Source organism: Tetranychus urticae, chromosome 1 (assembly GCF_039701765.1).
Source record: "Tetranychus urticae isolate SD_2017Ah chromosome 1, NJAU_TeUrti_SD_1.0, whole genome shotgun sequence".
NCBI lineage: Eukaryota > Metazoa > Arthropoda > Arachnida > Trombidiformes > Tetranychidae > Tetranychus > Tetranychus urticae.
The window spans coordinates 28,019,660-28,039,078 of NC_142958.1; the positions used below are offsets into that span (position 1 = coordinate 28,019,660).

General features: G+C 31.7%; 3 protein-coding genes across 11 annotated transcripts; 1 reads left to right on the forward strand and 2 right to left on the reverse strand.

The window, feature by feature from the left end:
- Nucleotides 1–466: 466 nt before the first annotated feature.
- On the reverse strand, nucleotides 467–19,327 carry LOC107369880 (uncharacterized). 3 transcript variants are annotated; one of them, XM_015937850.3, is made up of 2 exons: nucleotides 17,607–19,310; nucleotides 467–3,084 (listed from the first exon to the last, which is right to left on the reverse strand). In XM_015937850.3, the coding sequence occupies exons 1-2, from the start codon at nucleotides 17,725–17,727 to the stop codon at nucleotides 746–748; spliced, it is 2,460 nt and encodes an 819-aa protein (XP_015793336.2). In that variant the 5' UTR covers nucleotides 17,728–19,310; the 3' UTR covers nucleotides 467–745. The 3 variants fall into 3 exon arrangements, 2 of the variants coding, with proteins under 2 accessions (XP_015793336.2, XP_015793337.2); XM_015937851.3 differs by lacking the exon at nucleotides 17,607–19,310 and adding an exon at nucleotides 5,219–5,360; XR_016198088.1 differs by lacking the exon at nucleotides 467–3,084 and adding an exon at nucleotides 16,573–17,512 and having other exon boundaries at nucleotides 17,607–19,327.
- Nucleotides 3,341–11,894, forward strand: LOC107369883 (transcription factor RFX4-like). Of its 7 annotated transcripts, none has more exons than XM_089266648.1 (10): nucleotides 3,344–3,587; nucleotides 3,879–4,173; nucleotides 4,250–4,373; nucleotides 4,500–4,639; nucleotides 5,155–5,494; nucleotides 5,680–5,830; nucleotides 9,664–9,722; nucleotides 10,287–10,352; nucleotides 10,430–10,538; nucleotides 10,609–11,153. In XM_089266648.1, the coding sequence occupies exons 2-10, from the start codon at nucleotides 4,118–4,120 to the stop codon at nucleotides 10,770–10,772; spliced, it is 1,209 nt and encodes a 402-aa protein (XP_089122774.1). In that variant the 5' UTR covers nucleotides 3,344–3,587; nucleotides 3,879–4,117; the 3' UTR covers nucleotides 10,773–11,153. The 7 variants fall into 7 exon arrangements, with proteins under 7 accessions (XP_089122775.1, XP_089122776.1, XP_089122774.1 ...); XM_025162431.2 differs by having other exon boundaries at nucleotides 4,022–4,173; XM_025162430.2 differs by having other exon boundaries at nucleotides 3,345–3,587; nucleotides 10,122–10,352.
- LOC149094880 (uncharacterized) lies at nucleotides 7,871–9,399 on the reverse strand. Its single transcript, XM_089266651.1, has 4 exons — nucleotides 9,114–9,399; nucleotides 8,616–9,048; nucleotides 8,368–8,546; nucleotides 7,871–8,309 (listed from the first exon to the last, which is right to left on the reverse strand). The coding sequence occupies exons 1-4, from the start codon at nucleotides 9,176–9,178 to the stop codon at nucleotides 7,901–7,903; spliced, it is 1,086 nt and encodes a 361-aa protein (XP_089122777.1). The 5' UTR covers nucleotides 9,179–9,399; the 3' UTR covers nucleotides 7,871–7,900.
- Nucleotides 19,328–19,419: the final 92 nt, after the last annotated feature.

The following is a 19,419-nucleotide window of genomic DNA, read 5'->3' on the forward strand; positions in this document are numbered from 1 at the left end:
ATCTTACTCAATTTAAATTGAATTAATTGTAACTTGACAAATGGCTTTAGTTAATTAGCTCAATTTCACTCGTTTTTGCATATCTTTCTGAAGACTTTTTTTCACTCAATTAATTGAACTATTCCAATTAAAAGATAATCTTTCAGCATTCAATTGATTATCATCCTAATAGGTAAATCCTACAAGAGTGCTCTTTGTAAAATGATAAAAGCTAGAAACGCTTCGATGCAACGGGAAGTTTCGATTAACCTTTAGTATTTGTTGACCAAACAATTGTGATTACAGGTCAAGTCAATAAGGAACGCCTTTTAATTTGATAACCGATACTAAAGTTTAAATAACTGAATGATTCAAGTAGATAATAGTCAGAACAACTCCAAATATTAACTAAATATTGATATGAGAAAGACAATTTTCACTGGATTTTTTCTGAAAATCAATTTAAATTGTAACAACTCAGAGCAAATTATCTATAAATGGTACAATTTAATATTATATATATTTCTTTAATTACAATTAGGAAGAAACAGATATTACAGAGATCGTCACAGAGCTAACATTTTTACACTATTATTTTTCACTCTGTACTTTTGTTTGAAATATTGTGACCAAAGATGTCAAACGTTAAAAATTATTAATGTGTGTTTGGATCGTAAAAGACGTTGATGACTGTGAAAATATTGTAATATAATTTATAAATATATTGTCATTGGATGCACTTAATTTAAGATGAAATATTTATAATTTATAAATCATCTTCACCAACTTTACTAATCACTTTAACGCCATTTGTTTCACCCTTAATAGGATGACCATCCGCTGTTAATGTCTTCGGCATTGTTATCAATTTATTACAATCATCGGAAATTAATTGATTATTATCAGCGGAAGGCACGGTAAATGATGAACTATGGATACCATTAAGTAAAACATCCGTTTCATTTGATTTTTTTGATTGATTACCGGTTGATGTTGATGGTGAGTTTGATGGTGATGATGACTTGTTATGTTTACCTTTAATGCGATTATTTTTAGCTTTCATTTGATGAATCGATGATCTTTTAGGTGAACAACAGAAACAACAAAGATGATAAAAGAGGAGTAAAACCAGACCACAAATGGCCATTATGATGGCTGTTAACCGCAATAATAAACGGTAACTGGATACATCATAATTGGCAGCAATTTGAATCAAAGGCCAATCATAAATTAACCAATTCCAGCGATCATGATTAACCTCCCAATCTTGTAACCAAAGGCACCAAATAAAGGCACCAAATGAACGACCTAAGCCAAAATGAATAATGACTAGGGAATATTGGACAATTAAATGTGATCCAGCGGCAGACGATGGTAACAAGCGATGAATTGTTGATGTGATTCCAACCCAGGCTAAAGGTAGAGTAAAGGCTTCCATCAGTTGAAAAGGTATAATAGTCCAACGAGGGTGATGAAGAAAAGAGATTCCAGTCAAACGAATAGCGTAAAATATGAAAGCTAAAACAATCAGGCGAATTCTTCCGATTCCAGCGGTTAGTGATTTAATAATCAAACAAAATGGCGCATAACCAATGAAGGATAATGAGAAAGCGAGGCTTAACCATGTCTTGTCAATTCCAAGCTCAAGATAATAGGCAGGAAGGTAATTATAAAGTAAGCCCCAAGTTGAGCCAAGAAATAAAACAAATGGAAGCAAGGCGAATAAACAAATTTTTTGTTTAAATTTCATTGATGATGATGATGTAGATGATGACTCTTTCAGGTTTCTAGATGTTTTTGATGATGATTTAGTGAGAGGTAATGTCGACTGTTTATTATTTTGTCGATTTGATTCATTAAGACTAGTTGTTGACAATGAAGTGTATGAAATGAAGTTAAATTTGATTGAAATTGGTTCAATTGGGAAACAGATTATCAATATAATTGTTATTAAAATGAAACCATCATAGATAACAAATATTGGAGAGTAATCTGGACGTTTGGATACCAAAGAAAAGTAGTCTGATAAAATTCCAGATCCAACAGGCCACAAGGACATCGGTAAAGTGATAGCAAGCAATTTAGAGGCACGTCCATAGATGGAATCGAAATCATTTGTTAATGTAATTGCCAGAGAATCTAGAAGAGCAAATCCCGTGAAAAGAGATAAATCAGCAACGCTTCTTAAGGCCAAATATGCGTAAAAGGTAACTTGAGGACGACCGGATAAACGATAACAAGGCAATGGAGTGGTTAATATTGAATGTGAACGATGGACCATATCAACACGGCAGTGTATAGAGCAGCCAGGTTTGGATGGTCGGCAGCTAATTGATTGGTATGTTTGACTTTTAATTATTAAAGCTTCATTGGGATGAAATGCACATGAAACAAGATGAGTGTTACCAATTAACATTCCTCTAGGCTCTGTTTCAGGCCACCGATCAAAACGTGAATCAAACTGAATTGGATCCAATAATTTACCAGTAATTGGATTAACTGAGGTTGATTGTTTAGGTGAATCAGATGATTCTAAGCAAAGAGTCCCTTCGGATGTGCTTTCAAAGCAAACTTGAATAGGATCAGTTGGAGATGATGATGTAGTTGATGATAATGGTGAATTTAATGGCGATAGAAGAGAAGGTGATGGTTGATAAACGTTATTATGATAGGTGATTGATGATGAGCTGTTATGCTGAAGACTTGGTGTGTTCAGATCACAAACATAATTGCATGAATAAATTGTGAAATTGGTAAAATTACCCCAAGCTAATCTCTTTGGATGTAGTGAGCAATTATTTTCCCAATTTTGACATCTTTCAACCAATAATTCACCACTGGTACAGTCAAATATAATGGATGAGTGTTTTGCAGTTTTAATCACCCTTGGTACGAATAACAATGAAGTATAAGATATTGTTGACAATAGAAGGGTTACACAGATGATTAAATTGTATTTTTGGTAACGATAAGCAATGGGACCAAATATTAGTGGACCAATTAAACTGATGAGACCAGTTATGGTGTTGATTAGAGCTGATTGTTTCGCAGTTAACCCAATATCGTTCATGTGAGCCGTTAAAAAGGGTAAAAGACATCCTAAAGCTGTTGAAACAAAGACAAAGCAGAAACACTAGATTAATGATTAATATTAACTAGATTGAGAAAATTAACAATGAGTCAATCAGATATATTATTTAATTAATAAAAATAAAATGCAATAATTAAAAAGCAATTCAAAGGTAAAATTAATAAGTCTTCATCAGCTGTTGAACAAATTATTGGTCAAATAATATCGATCTTAATTTAATAGATACTATCAATAGATACGTGAGATCTTAAGACTCGTTAAAATGTAAGTTTATTTTTCAACCAAAATTTCAAAACTGTATTATTTACCTTTTAATCAACCAAATTGCGGAGCAATTAATCAACTAGTTTATTTATTTTTTGTGTTTACAGTTATGTGATAGTCTTGTATCTCATATACTTCAATTAAATTGTTTATTTAATGGTTAATTAAGCATAAAAATTGAATAGTTAAAGGAGACGGAGTTTTCAACTTTTCACAATGTATTATGACAATAGGAAAAGGCTCAAAACTCACGGTAAGTCTCATCTAAATATGTTTAATTTACATTCTCTTTTCTTCACCAACTAACCAAATGAGCCTTCATTATTGATCTTAATGTTGATATTGTACACATCAACATTAATTAAACACTGATTATTTCATTAAACACATCAAACAATATGAGTAACCTTTCGCTCGCTCGCTCTCTCTCACTACTTATTATTATTAACTGTATATCCGTCAATTTTGACTCACATTGTAATCATAAATTGTAATCATTTTCACACTTGATAATTCATTTCTGTGTTCCCCTGAAAAAAAACAGAATGTTACCGACACTTGAAATAAACTAATCATTTACCGACAAATCAACAATCAACTTTGATTGAGATAATGAACAAATCTCTCTTGCTTAAACAATCATAATATGTTCACTCTTAATTTTGCATTTTACTTGAACGTTAACAGTTGAAACCTTCACAATTAACCATCAACAAATCAAACCATCGATAAAACTAGTTGATCAATTTCAAGAATAAGTTTCTATACAATTCATCAAGTGTAATGTCTAAAAGAACTCAATTTTTTCGGTGTAAATCAACTGAGAAAATCTTGAAATGGTATGTGTTTAAAGTAAAGAGATTTTCAATTTACCTTAACCAGATAATTAAAATCTTACAATCTAACAATGACCAGGTTGGAAACCAATTATGAACTGTGCGATGATGTTTGTTTACCTCGTTGTCTACTTTATAAACATTACCTGGACTACTGTGGTTCAATCAAATCAGAGCCAATAAGTGCAGCTGCATTTGGAAAGGCAAGTAATTTTAAGACAAACCAGTTTCTGGTTTCTGGTTTACTTTTCACTAAAGAACCAAAATCTTCGAAAATCTCTTCAAAATCAAGTTTAAATTTAAGTTTATCCTTGTGATTGAATCTTCAGATTATCCGTCGTAAGTTCAATAAAATAGCAACACGTCGACTTGGTACTCGGGGACAGTCAAAGTACCATTACTTTGGATTAGCGATTAAAAAAAGTTCACCTTATTATGGCGATTATCTAGAAAATAGTCAACGATTAAGGTAAATATTGTCTTAATTTTCAATTCTATTACCAAATGATTAACAGTGAAGCAACAATTTAACAAGAAATTACAAAAATTTTCAATGTTTACTGGCAATTCAATTGAAAATACAAAATGACCAACAAATGGTTTACTTTTTTCATTACATTGTTTCACCTGTAATTCAATTTTATAGGTTGATTATAGTGATTAAATGTGAATTAATTTACTCACAAAATCATAAACATATCATCTAATATCATTGGTTGTTATCATCATTAATCATAATTAGCTTTCATGTTTTACAACATTTATCATTATTTATATTTCTCAAAGTCCCATATACAATAACGATTGAATGTAATGATGCATATTATAAACATGAAATGTGTGTATTAATTATTCAAAATGTGTTAACTATTACATGATTTTCATTTGATTTATTGTATTAAATTGCAATTATATATATCAATACTAATCAAAATTTTACATTCCTTTCTCACCATCAAAAAATCATCTTGAAATTTATTACAGAACCAAATTACGTAAAGTTGGTTGTCGCAAGAAAATGTTGACATCAAATCATCTCAATACTAACCTGATTGATAAAGTAAACCAATTGATGGACAATTTCCCACAAGCCAATGAATTTGTTAATCCTTCTAATCCAGCTTATAGAAACATTGAAACCTTTCTTTGCATGTATAAAACTCACTGTGACCATTTAGCTGATATTATCATTAACTTTAAACTGGACTCCATTCAGCTTCACTTGAGACACTTTTGGCTTCAATTACCTTGTCACTTTGATCGTCTCTTACAATCAGATTTACTTAGCAAATTAATTCAATGCTGTGATTACACTTTTTTTGAGGTAAATTCAAGATAAAGTCAAGATTAATTCAAAATTAACCAAAGAGTAAAGGAACTCTAGAAGAGCTTACTCTTTGAACCCAAACCTAATCCTTAGCTAACCCAATGTTAACCCGATTAATCACTTCGTAATTGCTGCCATCTTTTGTTTAATTTGCCCTTTTGTTTTCCTTTTTTACCCGCCAGGCTCTTCTAAATGCTTTGTTTCCTCAAAATTTTAAAACGGTTTCAAGTCAAACGCTTAATTATCTTAATATTTTGACAAATAATTTTGAATTATGGCTACGAGAAGCTTTAATTGGTCTTCCTGATTCATTAATTTCTGTAAAAGTTGAAGGTAGGTGTCATTTTTGTTTCAATATCGTATTAAAACACATTGTCAACAAGTCATAATCTTCAATCTTAACAGGTTATTACATGGCTTAGCCTTTCAACAGATAGACAGCTTTCATGTAAGTTGATTGAGGATTCAATGTAACAATAACTTGATGACATTATTATTACACTATAGTATTGTCAATGAGAGATAATTACCGTATCGACGCGTATTATGGCGCTGTGCTTAAAAGTGAGTGATCGATTGTATAAGCACATTTTTAAATATGCGCACGCGTCAACTCAAGGGGGGCTTTTTAGAAAAAAATGTTACATTAACCGGTTAAAAGAGAATATTTTCGTAAGTTAGCTTTTCTAGTCAAATCGAAATTATAAATTAACCTCTGTGTTTATTAAAAAAAGTTAAAGTGCTTTAAATTAAATTCAACCGATTATGGAATCAAGTACCGGTCCGCAACAAGGTAAGTGTTTAATTTTACACTAACTTAACCGATTTACGACTAATTTTATAAAAATTCTTTTCTACAGATAACGAGTTATATTACAACATTGCTGCATTGGATCTCAACTCTAATTCACCGGTTTGTGTTGACCATGATCAACTCGAGGAATTTGATGGTTCAACTGACAATGAACCAGACCGAGAAGTACTTTCAAATTCTCAAATAAACCGGTCTAACCCCAAAAGAAGGAGTTATACTTTGGATGAAAAGTTGGAAGCACTTAAGGTTATGGATTCATTGACCGGTAATTTGAATGCAACTGCTAAAAAATTGAAAATTGCAAGAAAAAATCTCTACCGGTGGCGCCAGCAAAAACAACTTATAATGGACCAAAAGAATGGTAAAGGAACCATGAGAACGATTCGTCGAATCAGACCGGTTGGATTAGGAAAATGGCCACAGTTAGAAGATGAACTAAAGAATTGGTTCAATCTTCGAAGGGAACGAGGACTTTCAGTTAACCGGTTACACCTGAAATCAGAGGCTAGGAGGTTAGCAACTTCTATGGGCATTGATATTCAGTTTACTTGCTCAAACGGTTGGTTGTCTCGATTTTTGAACCGGCATAATTTAAGCTTGAGGACCCCTACAAGTATTGGGCAAAACGTACCGGTTGATGCTCGAGATTTAGCAATACAGTTTTTATCATACATAGGAGATTTAAGAAATAAATATTCTTCTTCGAACCGGTTGATTTATGGAAACATGGATGAAGTGCCAGTATGGTTTGACTCCCCAAAGAACCGGACATATGATTTTGTTGGAAACAGGAGTATCTTTGTTAGAACAACAAATCATCAAAAAACTAGATTTACTGTTGTTCTTGCTACTCTTTCTACCGGTCAAAAATTGTCACCAATGGTAATTTTCAAAGCATCCAATAGGCGAATCGCCAAGGAACCTGAAGTTGAAGGTATCATCATGACCGGTTCAGAAAATGGATCCATGAACACTGAAGTAATGGAAAAGTGGAGATCAAAGGTTTGGTGCAAGCGACCAGACCACATACGTGCAAATATCAATCACCGGTTATCCAATTTACGCACTGTTCTTGTGATGGATTCATTTAATGTTCACAAAGATTCAACAATGCTAGGCAAACTTGACCGGTTGAACAACACTGAAGTTGCAATTATACCTGGTGGAATGACTAAGTTTTTACAGCCAGCCGATGTTGTTTACAACCGATGTTTCAAAAGCCACATGAGAACAGAATGGCAAAAATGGATGGAAACCGGTCCTTTTGAATACACACGTTCTGGTAACAGAAAACACGCCAGTTATCATCAAGTTTGTCAGTGGACAAAAGCTGCCTGGGATGCTGTACCGGTTGAAATGATAAAGGAAAGTTATCATAAATGTGGCATCATCGATGAGGATGAAAGCGAAAGATTTCATATCCAACTGTTGGACTTAATAACCGGTAATAATTTAAATAACGAGGAAAATGATCCCACCGGTGTAAGTGACGAAGAACCAGAAGATTTTGATTAGAAAAAAGATGTTTATTGATATAAAAATATTTTTTTATGACCAATTATTTTGTTAAAATTGAAATTACAATGAAATTAAATATAATCTTCAAAACCGGTTACGCGAAGATCTGCCGGTTTGAATTTGATATTAAAAAGAGTTTCTTTAAGCCAAATCTTATTTTTTGTCTCAAATGAGTTCAACCGGTCGTATCCAATATATTTTCTTAAATCTTCGTTCCAAGTTTTGAGATCGCGAGGAATAATCTCTAGACTTGCTGCTGATGAGAGAAGCGGAAGATTCGATCCTAACCGGTTAATATTTATAAAAATCATTTCCATCGCTTGAATCGCCAAATAGATTGATTTATTTATATCGGCCTCATTATCAACCAAGTTCCAAGAGAATTGGATTCCGTGATGTAGGCAAACGGCGAAATCTTGAGGCAACGACCGGTTAGGTATTATGTATTTAGATAATCCAGGCAGTTTCCAATTCTGACCACTGAAAAAAAAGATAAAAAAAATTATTTATTTTGTTATAGACCGGTCTAAAAACTTACCTTTTTACAAAATTTCTATTTATTTCACCCAATAAGAAAGAAAACTTGGCAAAAGTCAAATCTCTGTTATTTAAATTTTTACCGGTTTTGATTTCGATTTCGAAATCTGATGCCAGTTTTATTTTGGCTATACCTGTCCTCTTATCCAGGTAATTTTTCAGAGACATTTTACCTATAACCTATTAAAAGTAAAAAATAACCGGTCAAAAAAGAGTTTAAAAGCCAAAAAATTTCTATATAAAACTTACCAAAAATTCTTCAATAGCACGAAGAAGCATATTATTATTGACTTTAGTTAACAACCGGTCCAAAAATGTATCTTTGATAAAATCAATATCAGTTCTGTTGTCAGATTTTTTCACCGGTTCAGAATTTATAACGACAGTAACATGGCTCCATGGTCGAATAATGCCAGTCCAACCGATGATTTCCTCTTTTGGGACTCCGAAAACTTGACCAAATTGGGTTTGTATGTTTTTTCCCTCTTGCAAAATGACCGGTTGACTTGTATGGCATTGACCATCAGAATACTTAGAAACAAAAATTGGATATCGGTCCAGAGTCTCGTCATCATTTGTTTCAATTAACCGGTAATGATGGTTGATCATTTTCATCAGTTCCTCCGCAATAAGTTTGTCAGGATTCTTGTCAGGGTGGAAATTCAATGCTAATTTACGATAGCTAAAAAACCGGTAAAAATAAGGTTAAAATATACACAATATAAATAGAATAAAAAAATGACTTACATTTTTACCATTGACTCCTCGGAAGGATCAAAAAGTTGAATGAGATCGGTTGACCGGTAAACCATAATTAAAATTTGCACAAATTAAAATTTTCACAAAATAAAACAATATAATAAAGTGTTTGTTGAAAATAAAACAATGAAACTGTCAACAAGACGCTTAAAACCGGTTTATATGGTAAAAACTAGAGACGCGATTATAAGCCCCCCAGCGCCTCTATTGAGTAAACTTTGCGCTTATAAACGCGAATTTGCATTTTGAAGCGCCGCGCTATAATACGCGTCGATACGGTAGTCGGTAAGAGTGTAACATTATATGTTAATGTAGTGATAATCAATGATTGAACAAGAAATGGAGTCTTGTGTATTTACAAATCTACTTTGTTTGCATGTTGACTTAGCCTAGACTGGATCATATTCATAATTTTCAGTCTAAAATGAAATATCTTTTGAATTTTATATTGTTTTGTAGATTATGATGATGTTGATGATGACCAATCTAATATTCTGTGATTGTGTATTTTATTAATCATGTTTACCTTTATTTACAGCTTTACACCATTTCGTAAGATCCATTAAAAGGTACAAATATCTATTTCCTCTAATCAAGGTAAGTTATTTATTTAATTTATCCTCTATTAGCATGCTAAATTATTTCCGTTCACTGTATTAAATACTTTGGATTGACTTCAATTTTGACTATAAATACTATATCAAAAGCTATTCAACATTAACTTAATAATGACATTACAATTAGATTATGAATAGATTCGCCTAAAACTGCATCATAAATCAATTACAATTTAAACAGTTTGTGTTTTTTAAAGGATGAAGAGTAGATTATATTCAGCTTAATTGGCTAACTTGATTACAGTAGAATAGCTTGAATATTTAAAAATAATTAAGCCTTATATTGATTCATGATTAAGATTTGATGTTGAATGAAATCGCTTCTAAATGTAAACCTTTTTGTGAAAATCTTAATTATCTTTTCATGTGTTTATCTCAGAGTTGTTCGTACACTTTAAATCAGAAAGAATTGCTATCTTTAATGACTGATGATTTACAATCTCTTGATTTGGATTCAATTTTGGATGATTCTCTACTTAATTGTAACAATAACCAGTTGAATCAAAGTTTAACTCTTTTGGTTGATTTTTTTGCTCACCTTCAGTCAACAACCGATTTGGATACATTTTTTTCCTCATTGAGACGTTTATTCCATATTTCACTGAAAAATGTAAGTTTAAAATTTCAATTCCAACCCCAATTGTTGTTTAACTTGAATTAATCTCATTCTATTTTATCTATTTGCAGTGTCAATCATCATGCATTGTTTCCAGATCAACTGAATTCATCCTGATTGTTAATCGACTGATTGTTTGTTTGTGCCGTGAATTGACGATAAATTATGTACCAACACTGAGTAAGTTAATCAATCAAAAACTAAAATTCATATCAATTATCCATCACTGACTGTTATTATTACCTTGCAGATCATTGGATAACATTATTTTCAACAATCAGGGAATATTCAATTCTAGTGGCAGAGGAAACAATTAGACATGACAATTTTCAAATTAACAAATTATCAATTATATGTTGGGACAATTTTAGTTTTGATAACATCAATTTCTGTGATAGTCTGCTAGCCAGATGAGTGGGCAATACACTAATTCAGCAAAATCTTGATCAAACAGTTCAGCGGAAAATTGCAGCAATTTAATTTTTGGCCGCACATTTTTTGAAAAATTTAATCACCGTCATGAAGACGATTCAATGGAAACTATTAAAAGCAATTATCGTGGGGATTGTTTGTATTTTGTGATGAAAAACTCAATATGAGCTGTCTTAACAAATAGCTGCATTACATGGAAACTCATCTCCACTGATTCCACCTTTTCATCAGATTTAACATGAACTATGTTCAGTGATAATTTCAATCTTGACTGAATTAAAGATCATGCAATTGTAATTTAACTCATGGTTAATGGTTTGTTGCTTGAAAAATAAATAGAAGCAAAAAGTTCTCATCCAAAAATCTATTGTGACTATTTAAAAGGTTATTTGTGTTCAAGTTTTCCTCATCATAACCAAATAATTGAAATTAATCAAACTGTACGGAAGCTTTAGGTTTAACCGTTAAGTTACCGTATCTTCTGACCTTTCAGCCTTGACAACCTTTGATTCAAAAAATAAAAGGTTCAAGTTGCTAAAGGGTTGTAAAGACAAAAAGAAAGAGATTAAAAAATGAGATAAGATAGCAAAAAGGAGGGAAGTCTCCATTTTGTCTTCATTTTTGTTTAACCTGACAACGGTTCTTTTGAAATCAGTTTAACTTTTCTATTTTTACTTTAACCATGAACTTCATCATGTTTAGATGTTTATCTTATTTACAATGAATTACCTTAATCATCAACATCATCTCCATCTGAAGTTAAAACACAGAAAATCTAAATTATTACCATTTATTAATATTTATATTCTATTTTTTCACACCATTAATCTTTGTTTAACTGCAAGTACTATTGTTTCTGCTGAAATCTTTGGTTTACATCCAGCTATGCCTGAGAAAGAACCCGATTCCTCATTCCAATCTTCCCGGGAACCCAATAAGACAACAATTACATCAGAAGATCTCTCAATAAGTCATCCTTTTTCAAGTGAAAGCTCAGCTCGAGCACCTATCATCCTTTACCCTCTGGCCAGGCGAGTTGGTTTCAGTACTCTTATGTTGAGTGCTTTACTTTATGGTCTAACCATTATTCCCGCTTTGTTATCAGTTTCAGGTTACGATCCCTTTGGAGGTAAGTCCACTACTAAATCTATTAATCATTTTTATTGCATGTTCATTTTACAAGTAGATACTGATTTGTTTTTCTGAATTTGAATTTGCAGGGTCTGGTTTGATACCGTTAGCTCTTCCCGTGTTGATTGGAGCATTTGCTGGAAGACGGAGAAAACGATCTTTACCAAATGATTATATTCAACTTGAAAGATTAACAATTGATGTTGACAAAGTTAAAACGCTCATTTCAACATTGGAATCACCATTTGGTGTTAAAGTGACCAGTGGCAACAACCTGTGCTCCAAATTTAAATTATGCCGTGGTATCGAGTCCATTCGTCGATCAGTGATTAAATTTCTTAGGCATTTATTCCTTAACCAAGTTAAACGACTATCCAGCGTTGATGTCCAACACATTCAAGCCTTACCTAAAATACCCAACTCATGAAGAATAGCATTTAGGTCTGTATTTATAAATCTTTTTACCTTTTCGTTATAACTTCGTAATTTTTATAACCTACAGTTTTATTTATTTATTTATTTATTTATTACTACTCGTATGATTTATAATCAATAATGATAGTCACTTTTTTAATGTATAACATTGGTTGAAACTGTCACAATATTTGAAGAAATACATTAAAATTAAGCATCAACAATCTAAATCAATTTTCTAAATCTAAATCAAATCAACCAAACCTTCTCAAGAAGATCAATTGAGTTTGAAATGCTTACTTGGCCATCTTAGCACAAATAGTTAGTCAAACAGTTTTGTTTGACAATTTAAAACTACATTAACAGTGATCAACAAGTAACATTATCACAAAATATTGTAAGTATAATGAAAATCCTCCTCATTGTTTCTAATCCTTTTGAATCAATCATGATTATCAATTAGTAAACCCATTTTTTGGTAATGTAATGTCTATTTGATTAACCACTTGATGTGAACACTTTGAAACACTAAATTGCTGTGAGACCCACCTTTAACAATTCAAACTAATTGAACAGTTTATTTTGACTTTGCAGGATCATCAGTCAATCAATCAAGTTGTCTGTGTAAGGCGTAAATACAATCAAAAGTAAACATCGGTAAAACAAATGGAAGGTTAGAAGAGTTTGCTCTTCCAATTGTTGAACAAAAACAAAGATCAATTCAAATATAACTTGAATTAATTATTCACCAAAGTTGTTGACTGTTTCAAACAATTTACTCATTCCTCTCACTTGTCAGCGTAAATGGGCCAAAATCATATGCATAATCGTGAATTTTACTTGTTCAATTCAGCCTGTAATCTTTCATCTCAATGATGGACTCAAGATGTAAAATTGCAAAAAAACCTCTTCTAATACAAGTTTTTTTTTCTTCTCTACCCAATTTAGCTATTTATCAAGGAGGTTGTCATCTTGAAATGGATAAAGAAGCAATGATTACTTGACCTTTGGAGGATTGATGAAAGGCACCAAAGTTAAAACAATAACATTTAATCAAGCCTGAATAAATTCACCAACAAAAACAAGAAACAGAACAATTAAAGCAAAGGATTCAAGTATTATCATTGAATACAATCTATTAAGTATCAAGAATCATCAAAAGTAACTTACAAAAAAAGAGATTGAATTAAAGGCCTAAAAAAATCGTGAAATGAATGAGCTTGAGTTTTGTTTCCCTCGCTTTGAATTAAAATGAAGAGCCAGAATAAACAATTTACGCCCAGTAACTTTCACACAGATTTACCTTTTCAGATTTTTGTTTACACCAAAACAAAAACCATGAATAAACCATGAAGTTGTTTTAATTCAATTCAAGGGAAAAAAGGGAAAAAGAAGAAAGATGCTAAATCAAGATGATGCACTTCTAATACTTAATCATCTTTTGTCTTATTTTAATCCATTTTGACTGAAAGATTTTAGTCTTTTAGATATTCTGATTCAAACCAGGAAAGAGGAGGAAGATAATCACATTTGAATTGCTGGTTCTGTAATAATTGGAACGCTGAGGACACCAAAAATGATGGCGTAGGCAATGCTATTTAATGGTTTCACCGTTTCCATCTCTAGTACATATTAATAGTGAAAAAGACGAGTTTTCAGGTTGGCTAATAATGATCTCGATCTATTTAAATCATACCTCAAATTAGACTGTTGGTAATCATCATCATCATCATCAAGTGTTTTCCTTTGGTGTTAATGGTAATCAACCTAAACTTGATGACATGATAAAAATACTAACAACTAGATGGCCAAAGTTGATCATAATGGCAGTGAAAAAATTGAGGGAAACCTTATTATGTTGGAGGTTGAAATGAAAATGATGATGATGATAAATCTTTGGGTGGATTAATGTTCCCATTTGAAGCCGCACTCTATTATTGGCACTTTTGCCGGTATCATTAATAACATAATACCGTATTTATTGATACCAATAACATGAATGGAAAAGGGAAAAGTTATGATTAAATAGTCCTTCAAGTTGAATTTAATTTTCTTAGATTGATTCACGTTTCTGGTTGTATTGAAGATGATTATGCTGAATTGATGGCAAAATGATGAAAGGAAACAAATTATTGGACAAAAAAAAGATGATAAAGTTGGGTAAAGAATAAGAAGAAGATGATGAAAACAAGTGAATAGGATGAGAGGGTCATTTTCAAGACAAAATTTGATCGCACCCATACTTTTTTGTTTGGTAAGTTTTCCTCCTTCATAATCTTTTCCCATTCAACATCACTTGTTTGTTTTTATTTTAGGCTTTTTTATCCGCGTTAAGTTCAATGCATAACTGTTTCTCATCTTTTCAGCTCATTTGGTGATGGGAACAACAACAAACTTTGGACAAGTTCGCACAGCTTCAACAGCTCAAGATGAAGTCTCTTGCAAAAGATTATGATGATCATCTTTACCATTTTTTTCCTTCCTCATCCTTTTTTTCCCTCTGTAACTTGAGATGTTAACCGGATGATAACCTCCAAAAGTCATCTTTCTCTCCACTCTATTTGAGGTCAATTTTGCCAATTTCAAGTCTTTAAGATGATGAACTGAGAATTGTTTTGACAAAAATATTTTCCTCGCTTCCATTGCTTAATGACATCTCTGATGGCCAACAACTGAATTGTCACCTCTTGAGTCTAAACATTAACTACTAATCAAGGTAACTGCCACAGATTCCGCCCCGACTACTCGACTATTAGACTTGTATCTTCTGCTAAATTTACGTTTTTTACTGACCTTACTTTTTTTGTTTTTTTGTTTCTTGATAGGTCGCGATTGCCAGTTCAACGGCCCATAACGAATCATCAACATAAAGCTCCAATTAAATGTTTTTTAGTTGAAAACAAACAAAAAGAACCTAGTAATTCAAGTTTATAAATCCAGAGAAAGGCCAAGAAATAAATGATGAGGAGGAAGAGGAGGAGATGAAGATGGAGTGAGAGTGAGATGGTTATGAATCGATACACATGAAAAGGTAATTTCCTACAGAATGATATTTACATTGTTTGAAGTGTAAAGTAAAATGAAAAGTACATCACATTGAAAAACAAGTTTTCACTTGATTTAAGTTGAATTTTTTTCACTTTTCTCAAGTTGTATCTAAAGGCCAGGTTCAAATGAAATTTGTTTCACGAGGCCAAGTTTAACAATTTAGAAGTGTAAAAAATCTATAGATCATTCAATTACAATTATAAGTTTACCAGGAAAATAGATAGTTACAGAGTCTATCTAATTGCAAGAAATTGTCAGAAATAATGAACAAAATTTAACTACAAATCGATTCTCAAATCGTATTGTGAATGTATTATAAAAACTGAGTTTGTGCAGAGTCTTTTTTTTGACAAAAATGATCGTCATAATGATTTAATGATTAGAATCATTGCAGTAATTTAGGATCATTGTGATGTTGATGATTGTGAGAAGCGTAAGAATCTAATGACTATTAACTTGAACCAGGGTGGAGTGGAACCACTTTTGGTTGCCAAAAAAAGGTTTCAACAACAGGATTATGTAACAAAAAATGGTTAACAATCGGATTCATAATTTGGAGGCAAATTTTCATCATTTGATTAAAAGTGAACCTTTTGCTGTAACGTTCATATCGCCCTATTCAACATTGGTTAAAGGTGTTTTTATACTATGAATCAACATCTAACTTTACATTGTTGTAATTAATTTCAAATTTAACTAAATTATTTTCATGATGCCTCTAATCATGAACATGTTGGTTAAAGGTTAGATGAAATTAGAGGTAAATTGAGAGTAATCACAAAACTGCAAAATGTAAATACGTTCAAGCCCAATCAGGTTCTTGACCTAACAGCCCTTTTCAAGTTTACATGGCTTAGATAGTTGATTGTTATAATAATAATAGTAATAATCAATTGTGTGGTTAAACTTGTTTAAAGTTGAACAATAGAAAGGTAAATCAAAAGAGGAATAATTTCAATAAATCAATCCATCAATATATCCAATGATCATTGAAAAAAGATCAAATCAATCTGTTGATTAGGTTTGGGTTTTGATTTGGGTTCAACTTTGGGTTTTCTGTTAATAAAAGGTGAAAAAAGTCAATTCAGTCAACTATTAAAGATCTATTAACACCTTTTGGGTGATAATCAATAAAAATGTGTTAAATAGTTGGCTGATTGGTTTGTTCAAAGTATACACAATTACATGGTTAACATCCGTAATTGGAGTTTAATTACTTTCATAATTGGAAAAAAAGTTGATTACAATTGGGTGAACATCTAATTAGAAGCAATAAGATCAATATGATTAATGTACTTGATGATAGATTGGGTTAACACTTGACCAGACTTGATTTACAGTTGAAAAGGGCTTGATTGTTTGTTTACAATTACATGTTATTCAATTAAATGTATGAAGGTTGATGATGAGACTTGAATGTTTAAATTTAATTAACTTTTCTTGTTCAGCAACAAACCATTTTTTTGGTAAATTTACATTTCAATGTCTCGTATTTTATACTCAATCAGACATGTTAAACAAGCAATTAACATAGTTTAAATACATTGTTATAGCACAAGTAAAATAAAACATGAAACATATAAATATGATCAATAAGCGACACACCTAAACAATTTAAATTGTAATTTAACAATTGTATTTGGGCTTCACATATCATCAGGATCATTGTCAGTCAATCAATCAAATTGTCTGTGTAAGGCGTGAACATCAGCATAGATAAATATTAATAAACAAAAAAAAAGAGTTACTCTTGCTGTTCTTATTTCAATTGTTATAACAAAAGAAGATGAAAAATGAAAAAAATGGCTGACGATGCTTTTTGTTTATAACGTCAAGTTAATTATTCATCAAAATTGTTTGAATTGCACTGCCAATGTTTAGTTAAAAAATGGTTTACTTTCCCACATTTGACAGTAATGGGTCACAATTTAGAGTTGAGAGTGTCAACAAAATTGAAAATAATGGATTAACCAGAAAGATAATCTCTGAGTTACGTTGAGTCATCTTGCACAAAAATCCGTTAAAATATTTTTCAATTACTGATTGAGTCACATTCACAGATTTGGATTATGTAAAGCTGGCTTACATCTTGACCATTGAAGTTGACACATTAACAAATTTATTGGAAACTAATACAGTTTTGACAGTTTTGGTTTTATTAAATAATCGAGACTCTGTAAGTATTGTCACCAGTTTGATGAGACAAAGGTTAAAGTTACAGACCTGAATAAAATGGAAACTGAATTATGGATAATCCATTTCTTTCCCTTTGAATGTATCTCACATTGAATCGAGTTGAGTCAAGAGTTGATCCCATTGGTAAATCCGTTTTCATTGTTTCCATATTTTGATAGAGAAGAATTTGTTTTTCTCAATTTTCAATCTCAACTATGAAACACCATTATAAAGTTAAAAGATAACAGGTAAGGAAGCAAAACAGCAACAAAAAAAACACAACACAGATCAAGGAAAAAAAGCAATAGAAGATGGAAAAAAGTAAAGAAAGAAGAGTCACGGAGTGAGCAAGTAACCCGACCCTAGGCCACTTGATATTATCCGATTGCAAGTTCAGAGCAAGGATATAATGATGATGAGAGGATGAGAAGATAGTGAGTTGGTGAGAGAAAAGGCAAAGGGAAAAGACGATGATGAGAGGGGGAAATTGAAAGTGAATTAAGCGTATTGTCTTTAGCACGATTTTGTTTGTGCCTCAACAAGAAACATTTACATTACAAGATGAACACAAAATAGCAAAGTTTGAATCAATATGTAAGTTGCATTGAAGACAATGGCAGGTGCAAGAGAAACAAAAATTAAGATAAAGTTGTACACTTTTAATAAAAGAAAAATATGACTTCATTCGACTAAAGATGGCGTTTAGTAAATACCTTTGTCTAGATTTGTTAAGCAACAAATCGTCCAATTGTCACAATATAATCAATAAATTAACATTCAATTACATGATAAAAGAGACGATGAATGGAAAAAGTTTCAATAAATTGGGAAGTTGATCCGTTTCTCACAATGTTATTCATAACTGTGAAGCAGAGAAGTTGAACAAACAGCTTCCAAGTTTTGTTTATGGTTTCTGTTTGACTAAACGCCACCTTTAGTTTGGATCCAGTTTACTTTTTAATTTTAAAGTTACTTTTGTTTCTCTTTCTCTCTCTTTCTCTCTGGACAGGTGCAACTGATGCTGCTCACCCACACGCCAAAACTATCATTATCATCAGCATCAGGGAGGAAAACCTTTTGCCTGATGATATTTAGATCGAAAAAAATGGAATCCAAAAACACGACTAATCCAGTTTATTGATGAGCAAGATGGCAACTTAATAGTCTTGAGATGAAATGCTTTCCATGCAAGAATCAGTTATCATACTTTACAATATAAATTATAATTAAAGTTGAAATAACTGGACTTAAAGTAAACAAAAGTAAATTGTAAAAATAATTTTCCAAAATCTCATAATTTTTAAGAACTTCATATTTTTCTTCCTCCTTCCTAGATGGCACTTTATAAATTTTCAGAAGACCAGACTCGATAGTATCCAGTAGAGTAATTATCAGATAATATCGATACTTAAATCTACTTTTTGACAAACTACAAATTTTTAGGTTAAAGACAAAATCGGCAAGTTTCAAGTTCTGGTCAACAACAGGTTCTAAAAGATGGAAAAAATTTCTTTCATTGATCTCAGAAGATTGAGAATTTGAGAATTTATGATAATCCGAGGATTGAAATGTAAACACAAATCTTTTGATGTCCAATGATAATTTTATTCAATGGGTTGAACGTTTTTCAATATTTACGAAATTTCGATGCTTTTAATCATTCCAAAACTTTTGATACTCATTGTCATGAAACACTGGTAATATTAGACTTCAATTAATACTTGATGAACGGTTAAAATGGCTCAAGCAATTAAAAAGAATCAAAATGAAAATTTAATTTTTGTCTTATTCTGTGTCTCCATCTGACGAATTTTATTATTATTAATATGACCTTTCAATGCCCTTCCTCTTTCTACATTTC

Coding starts and splice junctions, on each gene's coding strand:
- LOC107369883 (XM_025162430.2), top strand. CDS start 4,118: ATGTCTAAAAGAACTCAATTTTTTCGGTGTAAATCAACTGAGAAAATC. Junction 4,174..4,249: donor ACTGAGAAAATCTTGAAATG/GTATGTGTTTAA, acceptor AACAATGACCAG/GTTGGAAACCAATTATGAAC. Junction 5,495..5,679: donor GTGATTACACTTTTTTTGAG/GTAAATTCAAGA, acceptor TTTACCCGCCAG/GCTCTTCTAAATGCTTTGTT.
- LOC107369880 (XM_015937850.3), bottom strand. CDS start 17,727: ATGGAAACAATGAAAACGGATTTACCAATGGGATCAACTCTTGACTCA. Junction 3,085..17,606: donor TCAGTTTCCATTTTATTCAG/GTCTGTAACTTT, acceptor TTGTTTCAACAG/CTTTAGGATGTCTTTTACCC.
- LOC149094880 (XM_089266651.1), bottom strand. CDS start 9,178: ATGGTTTACCGGTCAACCGATCTCATTCAACTTTTTGATCCTTCCGAG. Junction 8,547..8,615: donor GTGCTATTGAAGAATTTTTG/GTAAGTTTTATA, acceptor TACTTTTAATAG/GTTATAGGTAAAATGTCTCT. Junction 8,310..8,367: donor AATAGAAATTTTGTAAAAAG/GTAAGTTTTTAG, acceptor CTTTTTTTTCAG/TGGTCAGAATTGGAAACTGC.